Source organism: Grampus griseus (assembly GCF_964374135.1).
Source record: "Grampus griseus genome assembly, chromosome: 8".
Taxonomy (NCBI): Eukaryota; Metazoa; Chordata; class Mammalia; order Artiodactyla; family Delphinidae; genus Grampus; species Grampus griseus.
The window spans coordinates 87,694,570-87,712,274 of NC_139002.1; the positions used below are offsets into that span (position 1 = coordinate 87,694,570).

General features: G+C 37.0%; 1 protein-coding gene across 2 annotated transcripts in view; it reads left to right on the top strand.

The window, feature by feature from the left end:
- The window catches only part of TRIM44 (tripartite motif containing 44), a 113,228-nt gene that overhangs the window by 43,949 nt on the left and 51,574 nt on the right, over positions 1-17,705 (top strand). For both annotated transcript variants that reach the window (XM_082660257.1, XM_082660258.1), the window contains exon 3: positions 5,984-6,223. In XM_082660257.1, the coding sequence (XP_082516383.1) occupies positions 5,984-6,223 (240 nt within the window). The remainder of the gene's footprint in view (positions 1-5,983; positions 6,224-17,705) is intronic.

Consider the following 17,705-nt stretch of genomic DNA (forward strand, 5'->3'; position numbering starts at 1 on the left):
GGAACTCACCAAAAAAGGTACCTCACATCCAAAGACAAAGGAGAAGCCACAATGAGATGGTACCAGGGGCGCAATCACAGTAAAATCAAATCCCATAACTGCTGGGTGGGTGACTCACAGACTGGAGAACACTTATACCACAGAAGTCCACCCACTGGAGTGAAGGCTCTGAGCCCCACATCAGGCTTTCCAACCTGGGTTTCTGGCAATGGGAGGAGGAATTCCTAGAGAATCAGACTTTGAAGGCTACTGGGATTTGATTGCAGGACTTCGACAGAACTGGGGGAAACAGAGACTCCACTCTTGCAGGGCACACACAAAGTAGTGTACACATCAGGACCCAGGGGAAGGAGCAGTGACCCCAGGCTAGACTGAACCAGACCTACCTGCCAATGTTGGAGGGTCTCCAGCAGAGGCGGGGGGTGGCTGTGTCTCACCGTGGGGACAAGTACACTGGCAGCAGAAGCTCTGGGAAGTACTCCTTGGCGTGAGCCCTCCCGGAGTCTGCCATTAGCCCCACCAAAGAGCCCCGGTAGGCTCCAGTGTTCGGTTGCCTCAGGCCAAACAACCAACAGGGAGGGAACCCAGCCCCACCCATCAGCAGTCAATCGGATTAAAGTTTTACTGAGCTCTTCCCACCAGAGCAACAGTCAGCTCTACCCACCACCAGTCGCTCCCATCAGGAAACTTGCATAAGCCTCTTAGATAGCCTCATCCACCAGAGGGCAGACAGCAGAAACAAGAACTACAATCCTGCAGCCTGTGGAACAAAAACCACATTCACAGAAAGATAGACAAGATGAAAAGGCAGAGGGCTACGTACCAGATAAAGGAACAAGATAAAACCCCAGAAAAACAACTAAATGAAGTGGAGATAGGCAATCTTCCAGAAAAAGAATTCAGAATAATGATGGTGAAGATGATCCAGGACCTCAGAAAAAGAATGGAGGCAAAGATCGAGAAGATGCAAGAAATGTTTAACAAAGACCTAGAAGAAGAACAAACAAACAGAGATGAACACTACAATAACTGAACTGAAAACGACACTAGAAGGAATCAATAACAGAATGACTGAGGCAGAACGGATAAGTGACCTGGAAGACAGAATGTGGAATTCACTGCTGTGGAACAGAATAAAAAAAAAGAATGAAAAGAAATGAAGACAGCCTAAGAGACCTCTGGGACAACATTAAACACAACAACATTCGCATTATAGGGGTCCCAGAAGGAGATGAGAGACAGAAAGGACCCGAGAAAATATTTGAAGAGATTATAGTGGAAAACTTCCCTAACATGGGAAAGGAAATAAGCCACCCAAGTCCAGGAAGCGCAGAGAGTCCCAGGCAGGATAAACCCAAGGAGAAACACTCTGGGACACATAGTAATCAAATCGGCAAAAATTAAAGACAAAAATTATTAAAAGCAGCAAGGGAAAAATGACAAATAACATACAAGGGAACTCCCATAAGGTTAACAGCTGATTTCTCAGCAGAAACTCTACAAGCCATAAGGGAGTGGCATGATATACTTAAAGTGATGAAAGGGAAGAACCTACAACCAAGATTACTCTACCCAGCAAGGATCTCATTCAGATTCGATGAAGAAATCGAAAGCTTTACAGACAAGCAAAAGCTAAGAGAATTCACCACCAAACCAGCTCTACAACAAATGCTAAAGGAACTTCTCTAAATGGGATACACAAGAGAAGAAAAGGACCTACAAAAACAAACCTAAAACAATTAAGAAAATGGTAATAGGAACATACATATCGATAATTACCTTAAACGTGAATGGATTAGATGCTCCAACCAAAAGACACAGGCTTGCTGAATGGATACAAAAACAAGACCCACATATATGCTGTCTACAAGAGACCCACTTCAGACCTACGGACACATTCAGACTGAAAGTGAGGGGATGGAAAAAGATATTCCACGCCAACGGAAATCAAAAGAAGGCTGGAGTAGCGATACTCATATCAGATAAAATAGACTTTAAAATAAAGAATGTTACAAGAGACAAGGAAGGACACTGCATAATGATCAAGGGATCAATCCAAGAAGAAGACATAAGAATTATGAATATATATGCACCCAACATAGGAGTACCTCAATACATAAGGCAACTGCTAACAGCTATAAAAGAGGAAATCGACAGTAACACTATAGTACTGGGGGACTTTAACAACACCTCACTTACACCAATGGACAGATCATCCAAAATGAAAATAAATAAGGAAACAGAAGCTTTAAATGACACAATAGACCAGACAGATTTAATTGATATTTATAGGACATTCCATCCTAAAACAGCAGATTATACTTTCTTCTCAAGTGCACACGGAACATTCTCCAGGATAGATCACATCCTGGGTCACAAATCAAGCCTCAGTGAATTTAAGAAAATTAAAATCATGTCAAGCATTTTTTCTGACCACAACGCTACAAGATTAGAAATGAATTACAGGGAAAAACACATAAAAAACACAAACACATGGAGGCTAAACAATATGTTACTAAATAACCAACAAGATCACTGAGGAAATCAAAGAGGAAATCAAAAAATACCTAGAGACAAATGACAATGAAAACATGGTGATCCAAAACCTATGGGATGCAGCAAAAGCAGTTCTAAGAGGGAACTTTATAGCTATACAAGCCTACCTCAAGAAACAAGAAAAATCTCAAATAAACAATCTGTTACACCTAAAGGAACTAGAGAAAGAAGGACAAACAAAACCAAAAGTTAGCAGAGGAAAGAAATCATAAAGATCAGAGCAGAAATAAATGAAATAGAAACAAAACAGTAGCAAAGATGGATAAAACTAAAAGCTGGTTCTTTGAGAAGATAAACAAAATTGATAAACCATTAGTGAGACTCATTAAGAAAAAGAGGGGGAGGACTCAAATCAATAAAATTAGAAATGAAAAAGGAGAAGTTACAGCAGACACTGTGGAAATACAAAGCATCCTAAGAGACTACTACAGGCAACTCTATGCCAATAAAATGGACAACTGTAGAAAGGTATAACCTTCCAAGACTGAACCAGGACGAAATAGAAAATATGAACAGACCAGTCACAAGTAATGAAATTGAAACTGTGATTAGAAATCTTCCAACAAACAAAAGTCCAGGACCAGATGGCTTCACAGGTGAATTCTATCAAACATTTAGAGAAGAGCTAACAGCCATCCTTCTCAAACTCTTTCAAAAAAATTGCAGAGGAAGGAACACTCCCAAACTCATTCTATGAGGTCACCGTCACCCTGATATGAAAACCAGACAAAGATACTACAAAAAAAGAAAATTACAGGCCAATATCACTGACGAATATAGATGCAAAAATCCTCAGCAAAATACTAGCAAACAGAAACCAGCAACACATTAAAAGGATCATACACCATGATCAAGTGGGATTTATCCCAGGGATGCAAGGATTCTTCAATATATGCAAATCAATCAATGTGATACACCATATTAACAAATTGAAGAATAAAAACCATATGACCATCTCAATAGATGCAGCAAAAGCTTTTGACAAAGTTCAACACCCATTTATGATGAAAACTCTCCAGAAAGTGGTTATAGAAGGAACCTATGTCAACATAATAAAGACCATTTACGACAAACCCACAGCAAACATCATACTCAATGGTGAAAAACTGAAAGCATTTCCTCGAAGATCAGGAACAAGACAAGGATGTCCACTCTCACCCTTATTATTCAACATATTTTTGGAAGTCCTAGCCACGGCAGAGAAGAAAAAGAAATAAAAGGAATACAAATTAGAAAAGAGGAAGTAAAACTGTCACTGTTTTGCAGATGAATTGATACTATATATAGAGAATCCTAAAGATGCCACCAGAAAACTACTAGAGCTAATCGGTGAATTTGGTAAAGTTACAGGATACAAAATTAATGCACAGAAATCTCTTGCATTCCTATACACTAATGATGAAAAATCTGAAAGAGAAATTAAGGAACACTCCTATTTACCATTGCAACAAAAAGAGTAAAATACCTAGGAATAAACCTACCTAGGGAGACAAAAAACCTGACGAAAGAAATTAAAGATGATACCAACAGATGGAGAGATATACCATGTTCTTGGATTGGAAGAATCAATATTGTGAAAATGACTATACTACCCAAAGCAATCTACAGATCCAATGCAATCCCTATCAAATTACCAATGGCATTTTTTTACGGAACTAGAACAAAAAATGTTAAAATTTATATGGAGACACAAGAGACCCCGAAGAGCCAAAGCAGTCTTGAGGGAAAAAAAATGGAGCTGGAGGAATCAGACTCCCTGACTTTAGACTATACTCTAAAGCTACAGTAATCAAGACAATATGGTACTGGCACAAAAACAGAAACATAGGTCAATGGAACAAGACAGAAAGCCCAGAGGTGAACCCATGCACCTATGATCAACTAATCTATGATAAAGGAGGCAAGGATATACAATGGAGAAAAGACAGTCTCTTCATTAAGTGGTGCTGGGAAAACTGGATGTAAAAGAATGAAATTAGAACAGTCTCTAACACCATACACAAAAATAAACCCCAAATGGATTAGAGACCTAAATGTAAGACCGGACACTATAAAACTCTTAGAGGAAATCATAGGAAGAACACTCTTTGACATAAATCACAGCAAGATCTTTTTTGATCCACCTCCTAGAGTAATGGAAATAAAAACAAAAATAAACAAATGGGACCTAATGAAACTTCAAAGCTTTTGCACAGCAAAGGAAACCATAAAGAAGACGAAAAGACACCCGTCAGAATGGGAGAAAATATTTGCAAACGAATCAATGGATGAAGGATTAATCTCCAAAATATATAAACAGCTCATGCAGCTCAATATCAAAAAAAGAAACAACCCAATGCAAAAATAGGCAGAAGACCTAAATAGACATTTCTCCAAAGAAGACATACAGATGGCCAAGAAGCACATGAAAAGCTGCTCAACATCACTAATTATTAGAGAAATGCAAATCAGAACTACAATGAGGTATCACCTCACACCAGTTAGAATGGGCATCATCAGAAAATCTACAAACAACAAATGCTGGAGAGGGTGTGGAGTAAAGGGAACCCTCTTGCACTGTTGGTGGGAATGTAAATTGATAGAGCCACTATGGAGAACAGTATGGAGGTTCCTTAAAAAACTAAAAATAGAATTACTGTGTAATCCAGCAATCCCACTACTGGGCATATACCCAGAGAAAACCATAATTCAAAAAGACACAGGCACCCCAATGTTCATTGCAGCACTATTTACAATAGCCAGGTCATGGAAGCAACCTAAATGCCCATCGACAGACGAATGGATAAAGAAGAAGTGGTACATATATACAATGGAATATTACTTAGCCATAAAAAGGAACGAAATTGGGTCATTTGTTGAGACGTGGATGGGTCTAGAGACTGTCATACAGAGTGAAGTAAGTCAGAAAGAGAAAAACAAATATCGTGTATTAACGCATATATGTGGAACCTAGAAAAATGGTACAGATGAACTGGTTTGCAGGGCAGAAATAGAGACACAGATGTAGAGAACAAACTTATGGACACCAAGGTGGGGGAGAGCCGTGGGGTGGTGGTGGTCGTGGTGTGATGAATTGGGAGATTGTGATTGACATGTATACACTGATGTGGATAAAACTGATGACTAATAAGAACCTGCTGTATAAAAAAATAAATAAAATTCAAAAAATAAATAAACAAAGGAAAAAGTAAAAAGGAAGGATAAGGAATTACTTCCTAAAGAATGAAAAAGGTAAGAAAGATTAGTGGGAAATTCATCAACGATATTAGAGGAGCATTGTTCAGAGGATATTCCCAAAACTTCAGGATCCCTTAGGACCCATGGTTTGTTTGTGTTTTGGTCAGGACTGCCTAGCACTTACAATAATAGCTCTACTCTTCCATTTCTTTGTGTGTCCAACTTATTCTTAATTGTCTGTTTTCTACAGGTAACCCGGGACCAGATGAAGGTGTTTATACAGCAGGAATTTAAGAAAGTTCAAAAAGTGATTGCTGATGAGGAGCAGAAGGCCCTTCATTTAGTGGACATCCAGGAAGCAATGGCCACAGCTCATGTGACTGAGATACTGGCAGACATCCAGTCCCATATGGATAGATTGATGACTCAGATGGCCCAAGCCAAGGAACAACTTGATACCTCTAATGAATCAGCTGAGCCAAAGGCAGAGGTAAAGGAGAATGCCTATAATAATTAGCACAAGAAATAGGCAGAAACTGACTGCCATGTTTGTTAATTCTGGAAATTCCCCCATTTGGTCCCTAAACATGAATAGATTGAAAGCTTAGATAGTGCATAAGTGTTTAGATTGGTGTGTAAACCAGTTTGGAAGTATTGGCTGTTAGGGCCTGTGCTCAGCAATTAGGCCTAGCAGAATATTTGTACACCATGACTTAAAGGAGTATAGTCAGTGGGGCAAATACTATTCACAGTTAATAAGGGAAGCCAGAAATCACAGCCGGAGAAGAGGGCAATTGACAGATCCCTAGTTGTGAAATGAGCCTATAAATATGGGCTGAGTGAGAGTAAGTCAGGAAGTGGAGCATAAAGCAGGCCAAAATAAAAGATTTTGGACTGATTCTGTGAATAGTAAAAAGGTGCCTCAGGCTGGCTTTTATATGGAGCTAACTGCATAAATTGGGGGCATGACTGTTAGATTAAGAGAGGCATATGGGCTAGAGCATTGTGAGGATCAAAAAAAGTATGAATGAAAGACACAAGATGAATGTTGAATCACTGTTTTAGTCATTACATTCATTGTTATTTTGTAATAGGAATAAAAGAATGTTAGATATTTTACCAAACAACATATTCAGGCATTTAGAATATTAATAAAAAAAGAAAATTTAAGGTGGCCATTTTTAAAAAATATAAAACTTATATTTCAGCCACTGGGGAGAAGCTATTGTTTATGAGGTTTCATACCATTATGTTGAAAATTCTGGTCAAGCTTATACCAGATAGGTTTAGGGTAGGCCCTTCTAGAAGGAAACATAGGAGAGTCCTGTGAAGTTTCTAGGACAGCTGCTGACTCAATGAGCTCAGCCTTAACTAACAGTTTTGCCTCGGCCCAGGAAAGCCTAGCCACAGAATAAACCAGTCAGCAGAAGAGCCACGGTACAATCCAGGAGGCGGGTACTGTCTTTGCTGTCCTGACAGGAAACGTAGGAGACCATTGGACAGTTATCTGCTTCACTCATCCAGGGTTCTTGATTGATTTTCATCACTGTGTGAAAGGAATAGAATAGCTCTTGTTCTTTTTATTTCATCCTCCTCAGAATTAACAAAGTGTGTGCCTAAATAAGTTTCTAGATAGGCAAGAGAGCATGTTATATTTATCATTTCATTTAATCCTTATTTCAGCACTCATTGTCTCCATTTTACAGATGGGCTATTGAGATGCTGAGAAGTGCAGTCATTGACTCAGTGTCATTTAGTTAGCAGAAAAGAGAGACAGGATTCAGTCCATCCTGTTCCCATGCCTGTGCTTTTTCCCTACTATATGCTGTATATCGAACATCTCGTTTATATCTGTGGGAAGAATAAGGATAATCAGTGCTCTAGGCAGCCTTGCATTCCTAAGACCTTCTGCTCTGTGGAGGTGGTCACTTTGTGTCTTTTTTAAAAATTAATTAATTAATTTAAAATATTTTATTTAATATTGGAGTAGATTTTGTGTCTTAAAAAGTTCAACCTTAACTCAAGGGATCATTGGCATAACTGTCCCCAATTCCCCTCAGATTGGACCTTCCACATTTATTCTGTGTGTTGATTAGGTTGTTTTTTCAAAAATAAAGATTTCATTTTTAAAGACATCTCCCTCTCTTTTATTTTCATTTCAAATAATGGATTTAGTCCTTCCCCAACATTAACTGTCCTTTAAAGTACTTCAGTGACTCAACTGCACTATCCTTGTTAACTCTGATGGAATTACTGTCAGGGATATAAAGATGACAAGGACTAAGTACCAGGCGATGGACAAAATAAGCTATTAACAATGAGAAGTAGCATACATCTGGCTAGAGCTTTTACCCAGAGCTGTTATTATCTAATAGCCTCTCGTTCCAGCTAATCTGTTAACTTATTGATCAGAGCAAATTTCCAGTACCTCTCTTTCACTCAACAGAATTCTTTTCTTCTCTTTGCATGGTATAGATTTTTTTAAATTACCTGTATTTTTAATTTAATCAGAAGATCCCCGCACAAGATTTTATTGTGAAAATTTTCAAATGTACAGCAAAGTTGAAAGGAGTTTTTACAGATTACACCCATATACCTGCACCAAGATTCTGCCACTAACAATTTACTATACTGATTCATTTTATATATATAGCCATCTTTCCAACCTTCTACTCTTCAATACATCTTATCTTTGCATTTGAAAACAAATTGCATCTTCTGGTTCTGAACAAGATGGAGTAAATGCATTTCATTTTACTCTTTCCATTAATCACAGTAAAAATTTCTGGGCAAAATACTAAGTCACCTACCAGAAGACTCTCAAAAGTGGAGGAAAGATGGCAGACTGACCAGGGACCTTGGGATATGAGGAGCCACACAGCAATGAGTACCCTGGGGGGAGGGTTTCTTGCTTCCTGTATATCCTGGCCTGGGTGCCCTGCAAACTGGAAATGCTAATGAGCATAGGCAAAAAGAACGTCTCCAAGAAAAACCTGCTCTCTAGCCAAAGGACTGGGAAAAGGGCAGTTCAGCTGAAGAGAAACCTTTTAATAATACCTGCATATTCTGGCAGTGAATCCCTTCCCAGCCCCAATTGGCACCACAGTAGTGGAGTCTATTTTATACCCTCACCTATAGCAATGAGGTGTCACTTTTTTCTCCATGGAGCCTTTAGGTAAAAGTCTAACTTCTACCTGCCCCTCTCAGAAGTGAATGGTGCCCACCTCCCATGGAGCCTGAAGGTGGGACTCTGACTTATACCCCTCCCCCACAGTAATAGGAAGGGAATAACAGCCCACCCCTATGGGGACTGTGGATGGAGCTTTAACTCCTCCCTTCCACCCCTGCATTAACTAGGTAAAGCCCCTCCCCAACTGAGTCAGTGGGTGGATTCATACCATCCCCTTTTACTGTGTAGTGATGCGTTTGTGCCCTTCCTCCTCCTGAGCTAACACTAGTGGAGACTATAGAGTCTCCATTGGAGCACTGTCACCTGAGGGAGGTGACCAGAATGGCACTGCAGAAGCTTTATAAACTCAATTGACATTTGAACCATAAGCCACAAAAGTGGTCTAGGACATGTGTTCTGACCTAAATAGGTTGACTACCTGCTAGAATAGAAGATTTAAACAGGAACCAGGTCTTATAATGTCCAGGATACAGTCCATAGTTACTCATCATACCAAGAACCAATGAAATCTCAACTCTAATGAGAAAGAAAATCAGTAGATGCGAACACCTACATAGGGTGACATAGTATTTGGAATTATCAGACAAGGATTTTAAAGTCACTATTATAAAAATGTCTCAATAATCAATAACAAACTGGAAACAAATGAAAAATTTAAAAAATCAGCAAAGAAATAGAAGATATAAAGAAAGACCAAATGAAATTTTAGAACTGCAAAATAGTGACTGACATAAAAATTTCACTGGACTGACTCAATGGCAAATTGGAAATGACAGAGGAAAGAATCAGTGAATTTGAAGACAGATCAATAGACATCCAATCTGAACAACCAAGAAAAAAGATTGAAAAATAATTGAATTGAGTCTCAGGGACCTATGGGACAATGAAGAAAGATCTAACATACATGTCACTTGTACAGTAAGGGGAGGAAAAGGAATACAGAGCTAAAAAAAATTCAAGAAATAATGGCTCAATACTCCTAAAATTTGATTGAAAAACATAAACCTAGAGATTTAAGAAGCTGAGTGAACCCAAGTGAGATAAATCTAAGAAATCCATACCCAGACACATCAAAGTTAAACTCCCAAAAACTAAGGACAAATAAAAAATCTTGAAAGCAGAGTAGCCAGAGAGGAATGACACATTAGATATGGGGAACAATAATTCAAATGAATGTGGTATATGTAAGATTTTCTTCTGTAGCCATTGAAATGATTAAGTGGGTTTTCTCCATTATTCTGTTGTGATGGTTGATTACATTGGTTAATTTTACAATATTAAATCAACCTTTCATTCCTGAGATAAACTCCCACTTGATCATTAATGTATTATCTGGGTTCAATTTATTAATATCTTGTTAGAGATTTTTATGTCTGTGTTCAAAGAGGGATATTCATTTGTAAATTTGTATTTTTATAATGCAATTGTCAGGCTTTAGGATTGTCAGGTATTAGGATTATGCTCGCCTCAGAAAACAAGCTGAGAAGTATTTCCTCCTCATCTGTTTTCTGTAAGAGTTTATGTAAGATTGATGTTATTTCTTCCTTAAATATTTGATAGAATTTACCAGCAAAACAATCTGTCCTGGAGTTTATGTGAAGGTTTTTGATAACCAATTCAGTTTATTTAATATAGAACTAGTCAAATTTTTTCATTTTATATTGATTTAAAATTTTCAAAATTTGTATTAGCTGTAATTTTCAAGGAATTTGTCATTTTTTTTGTTTTTGTTTAAGAATTAACTTGTTATCATCTATACTTTTTTTTTTTTTTTTTTTGGCTGTGTTGGGTCTTTGTTGCTGTGCGTGGGCTTTTCTGTAGTTGCAGTGAGTGGGGGCTACTCTTCATTGTGGTGCACGGGCTTCTCATTGGGTGGCTTCTCTTGTTGCAGAGCATGGGCTCTAGGCGTGCAGGCTTCAGTAGTTGTGGCACTTAGGCTCTAGGGCACGGGCTCAGTAGTTGTGGTGTACAGGCTTGGTTGCTCTACGGCATGTGGGATCTTCCCAGAGCAGGGCTTGAACCCGTGTCCCCTGCATTGGTAGGCGGATTCTTAACCACTGCGCCACGAGGGAAGCCCTACCTTGTTTTTTTATCTAGCTTCATAGATCACAGATTTTACTACTTTCTTCTTTTATGTAAACTTTTAGAGCAGTACATTTCCCTCTAATTGCTGCTGTAGTTGAATCATACAACTTTGGTTATGTTGTGTTTTCATTATCGTTCAACTTGAAATATTTTTTCATTTACCATGTGATTTCTTCTTTTTGCTCATTGATTATTTAGGAGTATATTGTTTAGTTTCTAAATATTAGGGATTTTCCTACGTTATCTTATTGTTACTCATTTCTAATTTAGTTCCGTTGTGATCAGAGAACCTATTCTGAATGATTTCCGTCTTCTAACACTTAACTGAGACTTGCTTTATGGCCCAACATATGGTCTTGGTGAATGCATATGTGCACCTGAAAAGAATATGTATTCTGTAGTTTGAGGTAGTGTTCTACTAAATATCAATTAGGTGTTCAGATGATATATGTTTTTACTGATTTTTATGTCTACTTCTATCAACTGCTGAGAGAGGGATGTTTAATTTCCAAGTATGATTAGGGTTTATCTATTCCTTTCTTTAATTCTGTCAACTTTTCTTTAGATATTTTGAAGCGCCATCATTAAGCAAATACATATTTATGATTGTTACATCTTCCTGATGAACCAACAACCCTTTAATCATTATGAACATTCCCTTTTTCTCTGATAATACTCTTTGTCTTGATAACAGTTTTATCTAATGTTAGTAGAGCCAATCTACTGTTTTTGTGGTTTATCTCTTTCCATCCATTTGCTTTCAGTCTGTCTGTATTGTTAAATTATGTCTCTGACAGACAGCCTATAGCTGGGTCTTAGTCATTTATCCATTCTGATAATCTCTGCCTTTTAATTCAAGTGTAATGTCCATTAACATTTAATGTTATTCTTAATATGGTTAAATTTAGGTCTGCCATTTTACAATTTGTTTTCTGTTTGTTCTTCTGTTTTTGTTCCTCTCATTGTCTTTTCCTGCTTTCTTTTGGATTTTTGAAACATTTATTTGAATTCCATTGTTATATAGCCATTGGCCTTTTAGCTCTGTTACTTTGCATTATTTTTTAGTGGTTTCCATAAGGATTATAATATAGATCCTTAAATTTTCAGCCTACTTAAAACTAATATTGAACCACTTCACATAAAATATAGATAGCTGAAATTGTATAGACCAACTGACCCTCTTTCCATATCCTTTATGTTATAGTTGTCACATGTATATAATCTACATATGTTATAAACACTGCAAGACAGTTATAATTTTAGCTTAAAGCTATATGCTTTTAAAGAAATTAAGAAGGAAAAAAGATAATTTCATATCTGTGTGTGTGTGTGTATATATATATAGTTTTTAAGCAAGTTTGTAATAATAGTTGCATAACTCTAAATTTACTTAAAGTTATTTATATACACTTAAAACAGGTAATTTTATGGTATTATACCTCAATAAAGCTGATAAAAACAATGCGTCTAGATATCCCACCTGCCCAAGTGCTATTTGCCTTTGATTCATGAAGATTATTCTAAAACCAGAACATTAACACAGTGTATCTGTTTTAAGAAACCTTCAGGATAGATGAATTTGATTAGGTCAAGTAGAATCACAGAGTTTCTGGTTGAAGGAGTCCAAAGATTACAAGGTTTCCTGGTGACATTTTTTTTTTAAATGCGTTTTAAATAAATCTTTTTTGGTCATCTTATAGAATATAGGGTAGGGGAAGAGTTTCAATACCAGTTCTATGTCCTGTGGTCTTTCTTCTCTTCAATAAGATGTGGTCTTTCCCCTCTTCAAATAACTAAAGTTATTTCTTTTTTAATCATTATAAAACGTTTAGAACTCTTAGACACAGCAGAAAATAAATATAACACACTAACTTGATAGTTGTCATTGGGTGTTATATTTATTCTATTTTTTAATTGTGTGTGTGTGTGTATGTGTTTCCCCAGCTTTATTGAGATATTGTTGACATATAACATATGTAAGTTTAAGGTGTACAATGTGATGATTTGATACGTGTATATATTGCAAAATGATTACCCCAGTAAAGTTAGTTAACACCTTCATCCTCATGCCATTTTTTTCTTAATGTCATATTTTCAGTTTTCTTCATATTATTAGAAATCCTTCATAAACATAATGTTCGAACCCTGAACCAGTGATACAAATTTGACTTTTACCTCATTTTAAGTTATTTCCAGCTTCTTATTGTCATTTATAACATTGTAGTGACTGTTTTAGTTTACAAATCATAAGTAATTATTGAGTCAAAGGTATGTACATTTTTAGGCTTGTGCGTATTTATAAGCTGTCCATAGAACAATTATATCAGTGTGTATTTTTATCACCAGTTTTTAAAATCTCTCATTTTTTGCCTGAATTTAGTTATATCTTTTATAAAACTCTTTGCCAAAGTCAAGTATTTTAAAAATGTGTCTTTATTTTTACTTGCATGTCATGAGAATTTCCATCTTTTGTCTAGTTTTGAGAGAAGAGTACTGAGCTGCAGTGAGATAATCTTAGAAGAAGTTAGTTTAAGCATTAAAAATGATACATGAATACCCTAAACATTTATTTTAAACTTGAAATAAAGATCTGTATATTTTTTTGATTCCAAGTCAGGGTCTTTTCTTTGAGAATATGGGTTTGCTGTTTGGAGTGGAGTGTCATATTTCTGGCATTAACCATACCCATGCTCTATCATTTGTAAGGTCCAATTTCAGTCTCTCTATAAGTGAGGAGGATAACATTTGAAGAAAGTGGAATGTAGAATCCTAGACTTTTTAAATGCCATTTTAAAAATTGAAGTATAGTTGATTTACAATGTTGTGGTAGTTTCAGATGTATAGCGAAGTGTTCAGTTATACTCTTTTTCAGATTCTTTTCCGTTACAGGTTATTACAAGGTATTGAATATAGTTCCCTGAGCTCTACAGTCAGTCCTTGTTTATTTTATATATTAGTACTGTATATCTGTTAATCCCAAACTCCTAATTTATCCCTCCCCACCCCTTTCCCCTTTAGTAACCATAAGTTTGTTTTCTATGTCTGTGAGTTCGTTTCTGTTTTGTAAATAAGTTCATTGGTATCATTTTTTTAGGTTCCACATATAAATGATATCATATGATATTTGGCTTTCTCTGTCTGACTTACTTCACTTAGTATGATAATCTCTAAGTCCATCCATGTTGCTGCAAATGGCATTATTTCATTCTTTTTATGGCTGAGTGATAGTCCATTGTGTGTGTGTGTGTGTGTGTGTGTGTGTGTGTGTATATATATATATATGCCACATCTTCTTTATCCATTTATCTGTTGATGGACACTTAGGTTGCTTCCATGTCTTGGCTATTGTAAATAGTGTTGCTGTGAACATTGGAGTGCATATATCTTTTCGAATTAATATTTTCATCTTTTCTGGATGTATGCCCAGGAGTGGGTTTGTTAGATCATATAGTAACTCTATTTTTAGTTTTTTAGGGAACCTCCATACTGTTCTCCATAGTGGCTGTACCAATTTATATCCCCACCAACAATGTAGGAGGATTCCCTTTTCTCCACACCCTCTTCAGCATTTATTATTTGTAGACTTTTTAATGATGGTCATTCTGACCAGTGTGAGGTGTTAGACTTTTATACTTTATATTTTCTAATATTTTGCATGTGTCTCACCTACATCAAAATTGACAGCAATTGTTAAGTAATTCATCTTTATTGACTGCTTTGGAAGCATTCAACTTAATTTTCATGGAAGCACCAACTCATGGAGCAACAGTTATCTCTTGCACTCATTTTTTGTTATTTAGTAAAACATGTCATCATAATTACAAGTTCCATTGATATAAGCAGGCTTAGGAGCAAACTTGTTTGATTCTTGGTGAACATACATCTTCATTGGTGGAAGTAGAAATGGAAGGTTGTACTAGATAGAGTGTAACCTAACAGCCAAGAGCACTCAGGATATTTTACAGAGGGAGCTGGGAGCATTGCTTAATCTAACAAGTCATTGAAATGGAAGTTGTTGTTTAACAGACTTTCAGTTCTAATACTCTCTGAAATCAGAATTTACTTGTAATGGGGGTAGAAATTAATCTTAAATCCTATTTATATCTTGCCCTCTCTTCTTTTCCTCTCTTGAATAATTATTTACTATATGCCTTGTGCTGTGCTAGGTGTAGAGAATAAAGAGATGAACACTATACAGTTTCTATTCTCAAGGAGCTGAAATCCAAAGAGGGAGACACTGTATGGTTCTATCATTGTCAGTTTTCTGCTTTAAGAACTAGCCCAGAAATGTGACCTATACAGATGTGGAGGACAGAGTAGGGTTACTCCACTCAATCTGTCAGGAGAATTTTCCGAGTGAGGCTTGACCTTAAAGGATGGATGGGAATTAACTAGGATCTCAGAATAGGGATGTGCATTTCAGGTAGTGAGGAGAGTACGGGCACACCTTTTACAAGCAAGATTAGCAATCCTCTGAATGTCTGCTGACCTGTTCAGAATTGCCTTATAATTATATGTGTGTATATTCTTTCATTCATTTCTTCATAAGTGAAACTCTCACCCTGGTTTTCCCCATGCTTTGTGATAGTGATTATTATTTTTGAAAATAACCACTTACCTATAAGCAGCAGAAATGGATGAATGTAAAGCAAAGTCTTGTATTCCATCTTCTCTGTTTTTCCCCACTCTCCCTAGAAATGTTATTAATTAACATTTCAGGGAAGTACAGTAATGACCACCATTTGTTGAACACTTATGCTAGATACTTACGTAATGTTTTATACATATTTTCTCACTTATTTTAATCCATATAGCCACCCTGTCAGGTAAGAATTAGGATTTCCATGTGTAGATGAGGAAACTGAACCTTGGGAAAGTTAAGTAAATTCCCAAAAGCTTCACTGTTGGAATTGACGAACCAGAATTTGAAGCCATGTTTCTCTAACTCAGAAAGCCTGTCTCTTAACCATTGTACCAAGATATGTGATTGTGAGGACTTGCTGTAAATCATAGAAGAAGGTTCGGATACTTTTTCCCATACAGTTCTCCTAGATAATTATGTTTTAAAATCCAAAGATAATTTAAAAATTGTGTTGAGGTTTAATTATGTCATTGATAGTTAATGTAACTCATATTAAATTTAAATTATATGAATTTTTCTCACTAGATTATAGTTCCCATGAAATGTGCCAGTCAAGTAAACTGCAGAGGTTTATGTCCCCTCCTTCCACCACTTGCCCCACTTCTCTTTCATTAGATGATTAGCGCCCTCACCAATACTGCAAATTCTTAACAGTCTACTAAAAATGCCTTTATCCAACCTCCGGTGTACTGAATATAATCTGTTACAAATCACCTTCTTGGCTGCCAGGGCCCTTTATAGGCCTGTGCCCTGGCAATCTCCCTTTACCTCTGTTGCATTCCCAGCCCCTCAGCCCCACACCACTGCCACCTCCACATCCCCTGCCCAAGACACACATGTATACATCCCCGTACTCTAGTTTCACAGAACTCAGAATTCCTTAAACCTACATTTTTTTAAACTGCTGTGCCTTTGCTCTTGCTACTCCAGTGCTCTTCCCATTTATCTTCTGTTGGCCTGGGAAAATCCTGCTTATCCCTCAAGTGACAGTATATATGTCACCTTCTCTGTAAAGCCTTCTCCCCCTTCTCCAGGAGAGGCAGTGTTTATCACTTCCTCAGCATTCAGTTTATGTCTTTGGTAGCACCCTTAAGACATTTAGTCATAGTTCATTTTCTGTCTGTTTCCCCTGCTCCGGAATGGGAGCTCCTAGAAGGATAGATCATTATGGGTTTTTTATCTTTTACCCTCAGCACCCGCACGTAATAGCTTCTTAATGAATCATACTGAATTGTTAGTGATATTGATAATAACTTTTATTAAGTGCATTCTGTATCTTAGGCACTGTGCTTGACATTTGTGCACATTATTTCACTTAATCCTCATATTCATCCTGTGTTATAGGGACAATTTTTACCCCTATTTTACAAATTAGAAAACTGTAGTTAAGAGAGGCAAAATAATTTGACCAGGGTAACACAGCAAGCAATAATGGAGTCAAGATTTGAATCCAGTGTCTGACTCCAGAGCTCATTCTCCTTTATACCTTACCTATAGAATCATCCAATCAGTCCATCTATCAATCAAATAAGTTGTCTGGGGAGTTATCTCCAACTAGGAGATACAGTCTATTGAAACCAATCCTGAATGACTAAAGAGGAGGATGTAAAAGATACTCTGTCACCAAAAGGATGAGTGAGGTCCCTTGGAAAAGGCTTGAGTGTCATTTGAAAAATCTGGTTTGGTCCGAAAAAGAGGCTCAAAGAAATCTGCTGTGATCACTGATAAAGTTAGGCTCACAGAATACAGTACCTGGTAAAATTGCCCTCACACATTGTTTTTGTAAAGAGTGAATGAGAAAAAGAAAAAAGTCATTATTTGGCTGAAGAATGATGTGGATCATCAAATGTCAGAACTGTCCTTTTACAAAGGAGAAGACCAAGGTCCAGATTAATTAATTAATCAGCTTGCCCAAGAGCACATAGCTAATAAATAATGGAGCCTGGAGTAGAATTCCAATTTCCTGAGTCCCAGTTCGGAGCCTTTTGCACCATAGCGTGCTCTACATTAGAGTTTTTCTGCGTTCTTGTTTGGAGAAAAAAAATGCTAGGCCAA